This window comes from Lipotes vexillifer, unplaced genomic scaffold, assembly GCF_000442215.2.
Source record: "Lipotes vexillifer unplaced genomic scaffold, Lipotes_vexillifer_v1.1 scaffold18, whole genome shotgun sequence".
NCBI lineage: Eukaryota > Metazoa > Chordata > Mammalia > Artiodactyla > Lipotidae > Lipotes > Lipotes vexillifer.
The window spans coordinates 882,741-898,640 of NW_006782126.1; the positions used below are offsets into that span (position 1 = coordinate 882,741).

The 15,900-nt window shown below is 40.4% G+C and overlaps 2 protein-coding genes across 2 annotated transcripts in view; one reads left to right on the top strand and one right to left on the bottom strand.

Moving 5' to 3' along the window:
• Positions 1-15,900, top strand: part of NT5DC1 (5'-nucleotidase domain containing 1) — a 119,422-nt gene that overhangs the window by 4,265 nt on the left and 99,257 nt on the right. The window contains exons 2-6 of the mRNA XM_007454989.1: positions 2,548-2,639; positions 4,034-4,105; positions 6,273-6,379; positions 11,855-11,934; positions 13,344-13,428. Coding sequence (XP_007455051.1) covers positions 2,548-2,639; positions 4,034-4,105; positions 6,273-6,379; positions 11,855-11,934; positions 13,344-13,428 — 436 coding nt within the window. The remainder of the gene's footprint in view (positions 1-2,547; positions 2,640-4,033; positions 4,106-6,272; positions 6,380-11,854; positions 11,935-13,343; positions 13,429-15,900) is intronic.
• Positions 15,498-15,900, bottom strand: part of COL10A1 (collagen type X alpha 1 chain) — a 6,176-nt gene continuing 5,773 nt past the window's right edge. The window contains exon 3 of the mRNA XM_007454988.1: positions 15,498-15,900. Within this exon, the coding sequence (XP_007455050.1) occupies positions 15,498-15,900 (403 nt within the window).

A 15,900-nucleotide genomic window follows, 5' to 3' on the forward strand; every position in this document is an offset into this window, starting at 1 on the left:
CGTGGCATGTGGGATCTTCCCGGACTGGGGCACAAACCCGTGTCTCCTGCATCGGCAGGCGGACTCTCAGCCACTGTGCCACCAGGGAAGCCCCAAGAAGAGGGCTTTCAAAGGCACAGATTCCCTGCTTTTCTCAGCACCTCTGTTCTCTGCTCCTCTTTACACATTGACCCCATTCTCTCCTATTACAGAACCATCTCCTTGGAGAGGTAAGGAACACAGCTCTGGACGCCCCTGGTGCCATCCCTGCTAGAAAGGGCCCTTTCTCTTGGGAAGGAATCTGACCTCATTGGAATCACATGCCCATATGTTAATCAGTATTGCCAAGGGATGAGACACTCCAGTTGTCCAAGGTTGAATAAATACTTTGACCAGAGGCAAGTCTGATGGTGTGCAGTAACCATTGGTAGCTTGAAACTGGCCATGGTGGGGGTAACTGTACCATGGAAATGAGCAAATGCTACAAGTCAGGACCTTTTTTTTTTTTTTTTAACCAGCGCCCGACTGATAATAATAGCAATACTTAAATTGAATTTACTTGTATGCCATGCACTGCTCTAAGCATCTGAGGATTTTCATTAACATGGGATTTACATCTCTTAATCCCAGGGCACTGGTTCCTTGCAGGCAGGATCATGATGTGTATTTTTTGTTGTCCATAGTACTTTGTACCTGAGTGACTCAGTACATTTTATGTTTGAATGAAAATTCATATAATGTAGAAGTCAATGATTTTCAGTCATCTTGGGGTTTCAGGAATTTTGTCGGGGCCCGACCCTATCCTGTAGGCTTGGAATTTCTGGGTGGCTTTAAGAACCATCATCTGTGGTTCTGACTACCGCCAGGCTTGAGAACTGTGGATACATAGTGTTGACTTACTGTAGCTCTGTGGACAGCTGACCTGGATCAGGGTCACGTTGCATTGTATGGGGGTACATGTATAGCCATTTTCATTAACTTTACGACAGAGAACAGCTCTGTTTGACAAGGAGCCTTTGCTTTCTCCACACTTATCTCCTAACACTCGTAACCCCAATCCCCACCTTCAGCTGTGTGCCCCCCTGGACTTGGATTGCCCTCTCCCTGCTGGATTCACCCAGCTAACTGCTCCATCTTGCAGGTGTCAGTGTGTACATCACCTCCTCAGGGAGGCCTTCTCCTCCAACTTATTTTTTCTTTTCTTTGCGGTACACGGGCCTCTCACTGTTGTGGCCTCTCCCGTTGCGGAGCACAGGCTCCGGACGCGCAGGCTCAGCGGCCATGGCTCACGGGGCCAGGCGCTCCATGGCATGTGGGATCTTCCCGGACCGGGGCACGAACCCGTGTCCCCTGCACTGGCAGGCGGACTCTCAACCACTGCGCCACCAGGGAAGCCCTCCTACAACCCTTCCTGTATTCTCGCTTGCCCCTTGTGCCATTCCAATGCTATCAAAACCTGTCATGGGTTAACATCTTGAGAAGGAGGGTCAGGTTGCTCAGTGTGTCTCCTTGGATACTCTTCAGTCTCAGAAAACCTGTCATTTTGTTGTTGTTGAGAATGAAAAGATCTGTCAGCCATCAGCAGAGCATTTATCTTTGTGCTTGCTTCCAGAGGCTTCCTTTTTCCTGTTTCCTTAGCTTTTCCTATGGTGGGAAAAGAAAATATTCACTTTGTCTGATGGAGGCACCATGGTTCCTTCTTTAGATTACCTGCCTGGCCCCTATGTGTATTTCTCTCTGAGACTCCCCTGTGTCAGATGACAAAACTAAAATAAGGTAGTAAGTAATGAGTTTGATGCCCTTCCTTTGGAGAAGATAATCCACAGACTGGGAGAGTGCAGTGCCCCACCAGCAGTGGAGTACTCTCCCCCAGAGATTTTGGGCAAGACCGTGTCTTATAGAGTGTTACAAGAGGCACCACAGAAATAGGGCATGGTTGGCTAGGAGGTCGGGGATTCCGTGATAGGCACTGCAGGTCCTGTTTTCTAGGGTGAGGTAAGCGAGCTAAAGCTGATGTGGAGGATTGTGATTGGTGTATGTTAGGTCTCCTTGACAGGGGTTTTGTGTAAGCGCACACTGCCTTAGGTTTAGATTTGTGACCAGAGCTGGGCCAGTGGGGTGGCCTCCATTTTGTGGGGCCCAGTATATGAATTAGCATTATCAGCCGCCATGGGGCCTTTCTAGCAAGGGTGGATGGAGGATGGTTGTGATGATAGAGTGGTCATTATGTTTAACCTCTGGAGATCTGTTAAATCAGTTTACAAAGCTTTGTCAAGTCTTAATGATCTCCAACCCGTTAGGCTTTGGGAGTAAGATTAATAATTGTCCTTGGTGGTATAATTTTATACTGATGGAATAAAAAAGACACAGCAGCTACCTGGGGCTCTCAGGAGTGGGTAAATTGCTTGGGACGGAGTGTTAACCTGCAGAGCTTCACAATTACAGATACTACAGATTCCCTCCCACCTGTCTCATGACTGATTCCATTAGGTTTTCAGGTCTGTGAAGCTAAGAATGAATAGTGAATTTTACATTTAATCTGTCTTTTTTCCTTCTTTTTATTAACAGCTCATTTATAATAGCTTTGCTCAGTTCCTGGTCAAGGAGAAAGGGTATGACAAGGAATTGCTCACTGTGACTCCAGAGGATTGGGATTTCTGGTAAGCAGCTTCTTTAAGGTCAGCACATTCCTTCTGATTTTTAATTATTGTGGATAAAATTTTAATGCTTCCTCTTCTATGGGAACAGAAAGTGAAATGTGAAGTTGAGTCAAAGGACAAAATGCCTTCTGTACTAAAAAGTTTTACGTTTGATGAATTAAAGTCCTTTCTACTTTAAGACTTGTTTAATTAAGTATGAAAATAAGCTAAGAGCATATGTGACTAATTTGAGTATTTTTACACGGTTTAAGTCTGTCGTTATTAACAATTTGAGAGATTATTAAGAACTGTCTAAAATTTACATCTTTTATTAAAAAATTTTCTTTTATTGCCCTTCAAATACAGAACTGTAAGAAAAGAGGAAATCATCATGTTTTGAATAAGTGTCTAAATTGGGACATTTGTTTTTCTGTAATTGGGTAGATACCCCTATGTCTGAGACTCTGACTGCTTACTCCCTTCCTGGCTTAGGAGTCTCAACTTTCCAAGGCTTCCTTTGTCCTTCCTCATTTAAACAATAAAACAAACAAAAGTCCTATTAAACCACTTTAAATTGTTCGGCTGAAAAATAACAGTAGTCCTGAAACACATGAAAAATACATACAGAAATAATTCTAGAACAACAGAGTTCATCTGTTATACATTCTTCCAGTGTTTGGTTAGTCCTTTTTGATTTATCCCTTTTAGCAAATGAAGAAACAGAAATATTTTACAGTATGAAACCGCTGACTCTGGCAATTTTACTGTGGACCAGAGTAAATAATGCTTCTAAAGTACCCTGTCGTTTTCTTTTTAATTCTCTTGGTATTTGGTGGCCGTTTTACCTTCTTGCTTTTATTACTCATGATAATGAATCTGTACCCATTTCACTTCCCAAATCCCATAAGTCTTTTACAGTGAAGAACCCAAAACTTAGTATTTGACTTTGTTTTAGTGGTTTTCAATAGTATGCATAGTTCTTATAGCCCGACCTAAATTGAGGCAGATTCTAAAGAGTACAGAAAAGATTCTGGCCAAGATCTTAACTTATAGAATACAAATGTGTGTTTGTGTTTTATTTAATGGAAAGCATTTGTACATTTTAACAGAGGCGTACAATGGTGTTCATTCTTTGTTCTCTGTGAGTTTTTTTATTCCTCTTTTTAAAAGCTCAAAGATTTTAGACACTGAATATGCTGTCCTTGGTTTGCCCACGTAACAGTTTTTCCTTATGATATTTAATTTTAGATATTTAATTTTAGAATTGATATTCTTACTTGTTTGATTAACATATCATTCACTTGGGTGGGGGAGAGTCCTTTTTTAGCATTGTGACTTTTTTGAAAATATAAATTTTTATTTCTTGGGTTAGGTAACTATGTGAATTGACTGGTAATCAGAATTTTCGGTTTCAGTTGCAAGGGCTTGGCATTGGATCTGGAAGACGGGAACTTCATTAAACTTGCAGATAATGGCACCGTGCTCAGGTAATAAAATTTAGTTATGAAGTCAAAACTTTACTCTTTCCAGGACATTTTATTACCATATAGCATTTGATAGTTAAGGTATGGGTTAAAGAAGATTATTACTTTAGTCAATCAGATGGCAGATTATCTATGTGCCTGCATGTCTTTGTGTGAATCGTTTGAGCCATTTAAATATAAATCTGGAAGCATTAGACTGAAAGGTCTAATTCTTTTAAAGTTAGCTCATCAGAAATATTTTCAGGAAATACAGTAGAATGTTAATAAATTGCTTTATCTCTTTGACCACAGAGGCTTGGAATTATATTGTGCTATAACCTGGAGTAACATTGAAGCTGTCTTTATTAAGGAAGAAGGAGAGAATGGATGTTGGGTGGGGATTGGTGGTCTAGGCACACGGCTCTTTCTCCCCCCATTCATCCAAATTCGTCCCCATCATGCAGGACCCATGTTGTGTCTCAGCTCCTTCTGGAAGTGTTTCTAGATTGTTCCAACCTTCATAAGTATCTCCCCCCTCCCAAACTTAGTGCTGACTCCCTTTCCTTCCCTCCTCCTAGGGTGAGTCCAACACTTTTGAGTATGAGTAAGAGTAGGGCAGGCAGTTGAGAAGCAGCTGCCATGGCTGCTCTTAGTCTTACAGAGGGTACCATGGAGCGAGCATCTATTTTCCCCCCAGTACTGACAGTACAGGCAGTTAACGTGGCCGTGCAGTTGTACAATTTATGATTTATGCTGACATGGTCAGAGTTCACGAAGAGGATGCTCAGCACAGGTTACCCCTTATACACGCTCTCCCTTTGGGTACATCATTCTTTTTGCACAGTACAGACTCACATTCTACCCCAGACTGTCCCCTAGGTGTAGCTAGCTAGGCCAGGTGTGGTTCCACTTCTGATTATTTTATAATTCATCTGCATGTTTTTTCTCAGGCAACTAGAGATAGAGTGTGTGTATTGATTTGTGTGTGTACACCACACACACACAATGCAGCTTTGACCATGACCTTAAATGCCACTTTCAGATTCTTACAGTGTACTTGGCTGTCTTCAATCACGGTTAAAAGAATAGAAAACATTGCACAGTTTCGCTTCTTTCTTTTATTGTCACGTCTGTCTGTTGGTCCCCACTCCCAACACCCTTTTCCCAAGGTCTGACCGTCTCCATTCAAGTTCTGGCCAACCTGCAGCTTCTCTTGAATTTACAAGGTTATGTCCTTGACGCCTGCTTTCAAACAATATAGTAGATTCCTTTTCTGATCGTATTTCTTGCTCAAGATTCCTCCACCCTTACATAATAGCTTTTATGTAAATATTAATCTGTTTATAAATAGGATCCCGATTATGATTTTCCTCCATTTGCCCATTTATTTCATTTCCTTTTCCTTCATTTTGCTTTGCTACCACAGTATAACACCAGGAGAAGACTAATAATACTCCCTAGCATTATAATTTCTCAAAGTAAACAACTTAAAATATCAACTGTTTCTCTACAGGGTAAGATTCTCTTAACCAGGCTCAACGGATGCAAAAGCAGTATTTCGAGTACAAAAAATAGCTACCTTCTGGTCTTCCTGTTCCAAGTTTTGCCACATTCGTCTTGCTGTTTCCCATTGTGTTTTTAGCTATGTGGTGTCCTTGAGTGGCATGTTACTACCCCATCTTCATCTTCATAAGTCCCCTGTGCTCACAGCCGCCAGCCCGGGGTGCCAGGCACCTCCCTGCTCCTGCGGGCCTGACGCAGCTCATGCTCTGACTGCTGTTCTTTCTTTCCTGCTGCCAGCCCAGCTTCCCACCCAGTCCCTGCAGTTGTTTCCTCATTGTTCCAGTTAGGCTTATCTGCGTAGTTAATTGACAGCTTCTTAGGCAAGAAGTCGTCATATTTCTCCCAGAGAAATTGTGGTTTATAGTATTGGTCCAGGGCAACTACCACAGCGTTGACCTCAGAGTGAGCTGCCCCTGATCACTTTGCTGGTTGATGGGTGACATGGAGAAGAATAAGAGCTGTCAAGAGAAATGCCGTATAGGATCCTAAATGGGGAAGTCATCCAGTTGAAAACCTTTTTTGTAAAAATCCTTTCACAGTATCAGGGTGAATTAACAATAACAAGGCTGGAGGAGGGGGTGTTCAGGAGAACCACTGATGAGTCACGTGCCTCATCTCCCCAAACCAGGGCAAGCCACGGCACAAAGATGCTGGCTCCAGAGGTGCTGGCGGAGGAGTACGGCAGGAAGGAGTGGAAGCACTTCACGCCAGACTCGGGAATGGCCTGCCGGTCAGGTATGGGTCATATGTGGGGCAGCACTGCCATTCCCTCCCCTGTTGTTTTGGTCCCTGAGCCTGGGACATCAGGACACAAAGAAGACCCTCCTTGCACCCTGCTGGGCAGGACCCACAAAGGACCTGCTATGGTTTCATAGGAATAGGATGTATTTTTTCCCACGTGTCTGATTTTCTCTTTGGCAGTTGGTTCTGTTTTATTTAACGTTCTGTTGATTCACCTTTCTACTTGCACTTGTTCTGGAGTAAAGAACAAGGAATAATACATTCCTTATTCTGTATTTTTATCAATTTGTTACATGCACAATCCTTACTTTTGTTTCTCTGTCCCCCACTTCTCCCCACATTACTCATCTCTCCTGTTTTCTAGAATTATTTTCTTTACTGCCATTTCTAGTACCTTCTGCCTTTGTTTTTTCCCCTTTATTTCAAGTGATTTTACTCATTTTTCCAACTCTCTTTAAAGAGTTTCACCATCAGTAAACATGAAAAGATTTTCCAAAAATTATTTATAAACACAGATGTGCATAAATTAGTAAAGAATCATTAAAACATTATTATAAACAGATGGACCTTATTAAAAGTCCTGATTGTTAGTTTTTCATTTGTTCTAATTTTTTTTTGCCATTTTCTCCTACACTACAGTTTTGAAATGCACCTATTTTCATTTAGAAAATGTAGTAACCGGAAAACAGTTGGAGTTATTCCTTATTACTGTTGTGTTTTTGTTTGTTACATTTGCTATCTTTTGGGTGTTTTTTTTTTATTGTAGTGAGATGAAAATGTCAGGAAATGTGTGTTATCTTGATAAAATAAGTTGATAGGAAAAGCGGAGGTTTCACCTTGGGGTTAGGTATAGAATGCTTTCACATATCTCAACTCAGAATAGCTAGGAAGTTAAATGGATGGATTTCCTTTACTCAGGTGATAGGGAACACCTGTTGTCTGTCCAGATGTAGGCAGTTGTAAATACACGTGAACAACACGGGTTTGAATTGCTCAGATCCACTTATACGCAGATTTTTTTTCCATAGTAAATACTGCAGTGCTACACTATCCACAGTTCATTGAATCCGTGGGTGTGGAATTGCGGGTAAGGAGGGCTAACTATAAATTATACTCAGATTTTGGACTGCGTTGGAGGTCAGAGCCACGAACCTCCCCTCCCCCCATTGTTCATGGGTTAACTATAAACTCTTCCCTTCTCCCAGAAAAGGTAGGCACCCAGCTAAGTGTTTTATTCTGACATCCATTCAGAAATCGGGAGTATTTTAAAGAAGTAAAGTATTTCCCAGCTGCAAAAGAAAGCATTCACCCAACACGACACGCCTGTTTACCCACTGCTCTGCCCGCTAGAGAGCACTGCCTCCTAGAATCCAAAGCTTCTCTGTGGTGCTTAATTTACGCAGGAACGCTTCCTCTGAGGATGGTGTTGGAGTTTATTTACTCCTAATTGGGTTGGTTAGGGAAGTGTTTCCACTCCAGGTGCCCAGTGATGGGGCTGTGACACATAATAGAAGCCTACTGTTTCTGCAAAATAGTAAGAGAAAGCTAATGCCTTTGAAACATAACACATTTTTTTTTTTTTAATGTAGAGACATAAAAGAAGGAAAAAATGGCCTGTGATTCCAGTTAAACTTTGTTTACACTAAAAAAAATACTGGGAGCATATGATCAGGAAATGTAAATATTATAGAAAGAAATAAAATGGAGAGTAATTATTTCCAACCCCTGTCCCCCACAATCCCCTTTCCCCGAAGCTTATTTTTTTAAGTATACAAAAAGGATCATACTTTTTCTGTACTTTGCTTTTTTTCATCTACATCTTGGAGATTCCGTCACAATAGCAGAAAGACAGATGTCCTTCATTCTTTTCGATGCAGGCACGCTCTGCCATCCAGGGCCTACATCATGATTTATTTCATCAGTGTCCTCGCATTGGACATTTGTGTTGTGAGCGGTGTTTAACCATTACAAACAAGCTTGCAGTGATGTTTTCATACATGTATATTTTGCACTTTTGTAAATATATCCAGGGTAAGTTTTTAGAAATATAGCTGCTCTACGGATATGTGGGTTTAAAATACTGCCAAATAAGGCCTTTATTTTCAGGAACTCCAATTGATTCTTTATGGGCTACTTCTTTCTACAATGAGTATATTCGTGTTTAGAGTTAAGTAGAGAGTTGTAAAGTACAAATCCCTACCAGTACACTTAGGGAATTTGAAGGATTGATGGACACAGATATTTTATTGACAAGTTATTTGATAAGCACTTTTCACGTGGTTGCCTTGGCATGAGCATGGTTTTTTTTACCAGCCAATTTCCAGAGAGCAAGTCCTTTTGATCTTTTTCTTCCCATACTGGTAGATTATGCAGAAACAGCTTGGTCTAGTGGAAATCACAAGGTGCTTGGAGCCAGACAGTCCTGGATGATAGTAACTCTGTTACTTGCTGGATGAAGTGATGTGGTCAATTACTAAGCCACTCTTAGCATCCCTTTCCTTATCTTTAAATGGAGATGATATCACTTGTCTGCAGGAGAAGTGGGAACTTACACTATCATGAATTGTTCTCTTCGCCTCAGTCATTCATATGCCTTTGTTCCATCATCACTAAGAGTACACAGGTTTGCAAGGCTGAGGTGTTGGCAGTGCGTTTTGGTGGAACAGTTTTTCTGTGTGTGAAGCTTAATGATTATAGGACTCGATCTTGATTCAGAGGCTTGTTCTCTTGAACTAAATTCAGTAATCACCTCATTCCCAGTGAGCTGTCTGCCCTATAAGGAGGTGGAGGGCCAAAGCTTTCATGAGCACAGTCTGTGAGTTTGATGTTGGGAGAGACATCGAGAGCAGCCTGGCACTGTTAACATGTCACAGCTGCACAAACCCTGTTATGTCCACGCGGTGGTCATCTAGCCCAGTTTTGATAGTCGAGTGACATCAGCCCCTTGCCTTGAGGGTGGAAGTCAATGAGTCCTTCTCATCCAACCCCTGAGCTATTTGATTAGATCCTCAACCAAGGCTTATAATCCATATTTCAACTCATAAACTGAATTTCATCTATTAATGCCCACAAAAGGAGAAAAAGGGGAGGGGAAAAGCAAGGGTACAACGATGACACACCTCCTGCTCCCACAGTGCCCAAGACAGCTGGCTGGCTGGTTCAGGCAGGTCACTCTGGTGTCACAGGCCAAGAGGTTAGATACAGTGCAGGTTAGTGAGCCTTGGGAACCTGTGCCCACTGTCCTGGTCCCTGCAGCACTGGAGTGTTGTGTGGTCTCATAGCATAGCAGTGTGGGCTGAAGCGTACATGGAATAGCTTCTCCCTTTCCTCCAAATTCCTGCTTTTCCTCACTCTGACAAAGACATCTTAACCTTTCTTAGGAGTGAAAATGAGTCTGAGATGTTCCCACAACAATTTCAGCTGTGAAAGAGTAAAAAACAGGAGGACTATGCTAACCAAAATATTTTTAACTGAGGGGAAGGACATACAAACCTATGCAACCATTTTGTGAATTAACAGAACTTTGATTTTTATTCCTTATATATCCTTAATAATTTGACATGAAGACGTGAGGGGCATTAAGTAGCATTTAAAGGGATAGACATTTGGCCCTTGCAGAGAGTTTTCTCCTAATTCACCCGTACCACTTCTTCATTCCAAAATATAGTTGACTCTTGAACAACTCAGGGGTTAGGGACACTTACCCTCGTGAAGTCAAAAACCTGAGTATAACTTTATGGTCGCCCTCCCTACCTGGGGTTCCTCCCCATCTGAGGTTCTACATCTGTGGATTCAACCAACCGCAGCTCATAGATTATGCACTGCTATAGTATTTACTATTGAAAAAAGGACATGTATAAGTGGACTCATGCAGTTCAAACCCATGTTGCTCAAGGGTTGACAGTAATCCACTCTATTTATTTATTTATTTATTTATTTTTAATTTTTATTTTTTTGTGGTACGCTGGCCTCTCACTGTTGTGGCCTCTCCCGTTGCGGAGCACAGGCTCTGGACACACAGGCTCAGCGCCATGGCTCACGGGCCTAGCCACTCCGCGGCATGTGGGATCTTCCCGGACTGGGGCATGAACCCGTGTCCCCTGCATCGGCAGGCGGACTCTCAACCACTGCGCCACCAGGGAAGCCCCACTCTATTTTTAGATCATTCATTCATTCAACAAACATTTATTGAGTTCCTGCAATATGCTGGACATTGTGCTTAGTGGACACTAAGGAACAAGGCAGCTGTGTTGCATAACCTCATACACAGCTTACAAATGGGAGGAGTGGGGACTCAGAATCAGGCAGTTACCAGTACTCTGCACAAGAGTAATTATGACCATTTGAAAAGTACTTTCTTAACATTAAACTGAAATCTGACTCCATGTATTGGTTCTGTTGGATTCCTCCTTGTACCGAGGGTTCTCTAGAGGACTCTGAGGTTACGTTTCCCCTCAGAGCAGAGTGGTTGCTCCTGATGGCAGTATGCGGGAGTGAGATAGTTGTGAGGGTGTTACGTGGAAGGAAAGAACAGCAGGAGCTGGATTCCACCGGGACTTCTGAGGAGAAGTGCAGAGAACACCTCTCAGAGTTGTCAGTCCAGGGGACAGGAGGCTGGGGCATTTGTTCACTGGCTCCTGACCCTATTGACTGAGGCTTGCCATGTGGGCTCCAGAGGCTCTCAGAGAAAGGGAATGGCACAGGTGAGCTTGAGGTAGGATGCTGCTATTTAGCACAGCTGTGGCTGGGATCAGCCACGGACCAAGGGGATGTGACATGGGTCCTCAAAAGCGTCTGCCCAGGGACAGCAGAGTCAAAAATGACATCGGTGCCAAGGAAGGGCTCAAGTTTAATTCTACCCTAGGGCCAAACAGGATTAATCAGATCCCTCTCCTCCCAGAGACCCTAGAGTGTGCCAGGCCTGTGCTTCCGAGTTTCTCTAAGATAAGCACACTGTGTCCTCACGTGATCTGATTTTTTTTATTCTTCTCTTCACCCTGGCTGTTCTTAACATTGTACTGAAGTTTGTCTGAAATTGTATGAAGATTGAATGTGGGACTCTAGGGGACCAGAGCACAGATTTGCAAAGGCACTATTGTGTGGCACTTCATGGTATTCCAGTGTTAGGTTGATGGTTTTGAAATTCAGTGACATTGATAATTTAAATTGTGACTTTTTCATAATCTATTTCATATTTGGGATATGGTCTAATTTTCACATTTAAAAAAATAAATATTTCTTAATAAAGTGCTTAACTATGGATATCCTTTTTTACCTTTCTTGTAGTAGCCTTGTAACTGAAGCCTTCTTTAAAAGGTGATGATAGGCTGTAGTGGAGTGATTCTGAATTGAAATAAAAGCCCCTTTAAGTAGCAAAACCAAAATCTAGTCTCTCTTCAGCCAAGTTTCTGTGTATGTTACATAAACGAGGCATCAATTTGTTCCCAGTTTAAATTTTTGTTCTTTTAGGAAAATATTATTTTTATGATAACTACTTTGACCTGCCTGGAGCTCTTCTGTGTGCCAGAGTGGTGGACTCTTTAACGAAGGTGAGTGGGGACTCATTTTTTAGAAACTGTGCAATGTATTTAGCTATAAATCAGAGGACTTAATTTTATATGTCTTTTGAGTTGAGATTTTACTTAGTTTCCTCTTTGTGGTTTCAGAGGTGACTGAGGAGGAAAAACATAGAGAATTTGGTCAAAATATTTTTGGAAAATTAAATAGCGACCATCCCTTCTCCCTCCCCGACCCCACCAATAATAAACCTGTTCTGCAGCAGGGGGTGCGATAGTCTAGAAAAAGAAAATACCAAACCTGCGTATGGAAAGAATATTCCTTGGTTTCATTAGCAGAATTTTTAAAAATAAATAAAAGAAATTTAAGGAAATTCCGTGTGTCCTTTTAAGCATTGTAAATAGTATAAAACCAGAAAAATGAGGTGAAAATTTTAAATTCATCATTCTGGGCATAGTTTAATGCTTATAGACTTTTTCCTTGTCCTATGTATCAGGATTAAATAGATCTCTGGTTATATCAGTTTATACCTAGAGTTTAGGACCTATGAACAGAAACTGGTTTTATGGCAGAATCACTTTCTTTTTGCATATATTGTCTTTAAAAATCACAATGTTAATGTTTCTGATAGGACTAGATAATGGTTTATTTTTGAATCAGAATTAATTTGTATGTTTGTGAAAGTTTCTGTTGAGCAATAGTTCTGGCTTATAGAAGTTATTATGAGATGGAGTCAGTTTCTCATCTTATAGTGATTATATACAAATGCACCAGTCTTTAAATTGGACTTTATATAATTTAATAATATCTAGTATTTGGTCTTTGTTTAGATAGAAGGACACTGGTTAATGTTTCCAAGGAAGCACAGGGTTATAACGTTGTATAATTGTTTACTTGCTTTCTGGTTTAAAAAAAAATCTTAGTAAAAATGATTTGAATTTTGGGTTAGGAACCTCCTTAATAATAGAGAATTGCTCCTCTTTTATACTGAAACTCAAGTAAATGTGCACAGAATTCTACAGTAACCAGCTTATGAGGTTTTAAGGCTTCAGGTCTCTTAGCTCCACTGATGCCATGGTACATGAAGTTACACATTCTGGTACCTCACAGGCTATAACATTGTAGATTTTCTCATGTGTTAAAAGTATTCTGTAATGTTTAGATTTTATAATGAGTGGAAATTTTTATTTTATTTGGGTTATGTGAGTTATATTAATATTTAGTCATATGTATATATCTCTCTGTATCAGTGATTTTCATGGAAGATTTCTTTCTAAAATCACATTTAGAAAAATGAGAAGTTTTTATCTGTTATGTTTTCTAAAACATGAATCCCTATTTTAGAATACAGTGATATTATAGTTGTTTGTCAGGTGTTTTATGTTATGCTTAAAAACAAAATTATTACATGTATCACATTTGGATTTCCTTTTTTCTTTAGCAGAACAGTGGTCAAAAACCATTTGATTTTTGGAAGGACATAGTTGCTGGTATACAACATAATTATAAAATGTCAGCTTTTAAAGGTGAGTAACGTGAAGAGAGACTTTAGATGTTTGTTCAGTGCTGTGTATCTAATGAATTACTTACAAGTTACCTATTTTTCTGTGTTCCTTAATTAAGATTTAATTTGGTTTTAAATATTGCCATAAAGTTGATACTGGTTATATTTTAAGAGGTTCTTTTATTCGTGTCCATAATGGCCAGTATCCTAAGATATGCAGTCTTTTACATGCTTATCAATAGGGTCACTTTGTGGGTTCCCCAGAATTTGCTGTTTCCTGGCTTGGGAATGAAGGTTGGTGACACTTGTAATCATTAGTATTGTAATTATAGACAGATAGGGAAAGTGAAAATTCTATTCTTATTGCTTAAAAACAGGACCGGCTCACCTAGAATGCGAGCAGAGATATCACCAACCCAAGCCTAGGGTTTTACGGTTCCATCCACAGGTTTGCTTGGGTTACACAGAGAGATTGCTTCTAAGGAATTAAGAGATGCCTTTATAGTATGTTACCCTGATGACTTGAACCAGACTGCCCTAATTCAGCCAGTGGACCGATGGATGCTCAAGAGCAGTGTTTTTCAGCTGAGAAAAATGTTGCCTTTTGATTGACATAAAAATTGCTTGCCTTCCTTTTAATGTAGTGTAAGCCATCAAAATAATCCTAAATATTATGACTAAAAACATGTCAAGGCAATAAATAGTAACTACAGAATATTTGTTCAGACTACATATTTCTCTGCTGCCTGCTTCTTTCCTTCCCAGAAGAACATCACTGCGTTTGGATGATTGTCTTACTTTTCTAATCCCAGCCACCAGCCCTTCACCCTGGCTTGTAGATCACATGTGGTTGTTTGATAGCTTTTCACAGTCCACACTGAGTGCTTGGGTGTGTGGGAATGCCCATCTCCGGTAGGAGGGCATAACCATGGCACCTATAAAAGCTACCCGCCACTTTATCATTTTACTTTTTATTAACTTTGTAAAATAAAAAGCCTTACAAAAACGGTTGAGAATAGCGAATTGCTGGTGTCAGATAAATTCAGCATAATAATCTGTTCATGTTATTTTATTGCATTGTAAATAAGGAGTAGATAAAACATTTCGTGAGGCACAGCTTAAAAGTTTTAAACAGCAACATAAAAATACAGTACAGAGCATAAATAAATAACATCGTTTCATTTCTAGTCACATTTTGAAATCCTTCACATCAATTATAATTTCACTGGAATGGAAGGCCCAAGGTACATATGCTAATGCTCTGTAAACCCACAAAATCGTGTTACATAAGACTCAATAAGGAATTAAAGCAAATTAATCACACTTCTGTCAAGTAAATAGAATAGGTCAGATATCATTTGTTTGACCTATCCTGTTCATACAGACATCATCTGTATACCCTTCACTACCCAAGTTGTGAAGGGTATACAGAAAGCTTTCCTGCAACCACAGAAAAGTTTGAAAAGGTTCATGACTAAAGCACCTTGCATTTCAGATTATTTTTAACATAATATTTTGGGTTTTTTATGAGAGCTGTAGAAAGTCTATATGCACCTGTATACTTGAATAGATATTGATGAAGGGGACCATGTAAGCCTTTGAGTAATGCGCCATCAGAAAGATCTTAGGGTATACAATGTCTTTTAAATTTGGATATTCAAGTATTTAAGTCCCATAAATATACATGACACCTCCTGAGTGTTTCCTAGAAATTCTCCTGTTAATCGTTAGAAACAGGCTTATTTTAAAAGGAAATGCTGAATTTCTAAAATCAAATTTAACATGATTTAGCATCACATTTCAGGGTTTTTTAAGATCATTTTATTTTTTTAGCTTAGCAGTACTTTTATGGTAGAAATTTTAAATACTGAAGGAGTTCACAGAAAACTTTAAAGAGACTTAGGATTGCTGACTAGAAACTCGAGAGGGTTCTCACATATTGTACACTATGTCTGAAAGCTCAGATCTGTATTTTGGAAAACTAAAATTAGTCACTTTTTTTCAGGCTACCTCCATATGCATTTTGTGGGGTGGGGTGGAGTTGGGGAACGCCTTTTCAGGCAGATTCATATTAGCTCGGTGGGAATATGCTCACATTGGAGCCACTAAGAATCCTGAGAAAGAGGAGTGGACATACTCAGAGGAGTATAGCCCATTCGACTCTGCGTTGGGCAGCTGGAGCCACACCTGGTCGTTTTCTGTGAGATCGATTATGGCACTCCCTGAAGCCTGATCTAGGTAGCCTTTGATGTACTCATCATAGATGTACATTACAGGGGTGCCGTTCTTATACAGGCCCACCCAAGCATGGGTCCCTTTCACATGCACGTGGTAGGAGAAGTAATATATTCCTGGAATCCTACAGGTAAAGATTCCAGTTCTTGGGTCATAATGCTGTTGCCTGTTATATAAAATTTTATCAAATGGGATAGGAGTACCTATAGTTGGGTAAGCTTTGGAGAGAATAACAGTGAAAGCAGACACAGGCATTCCT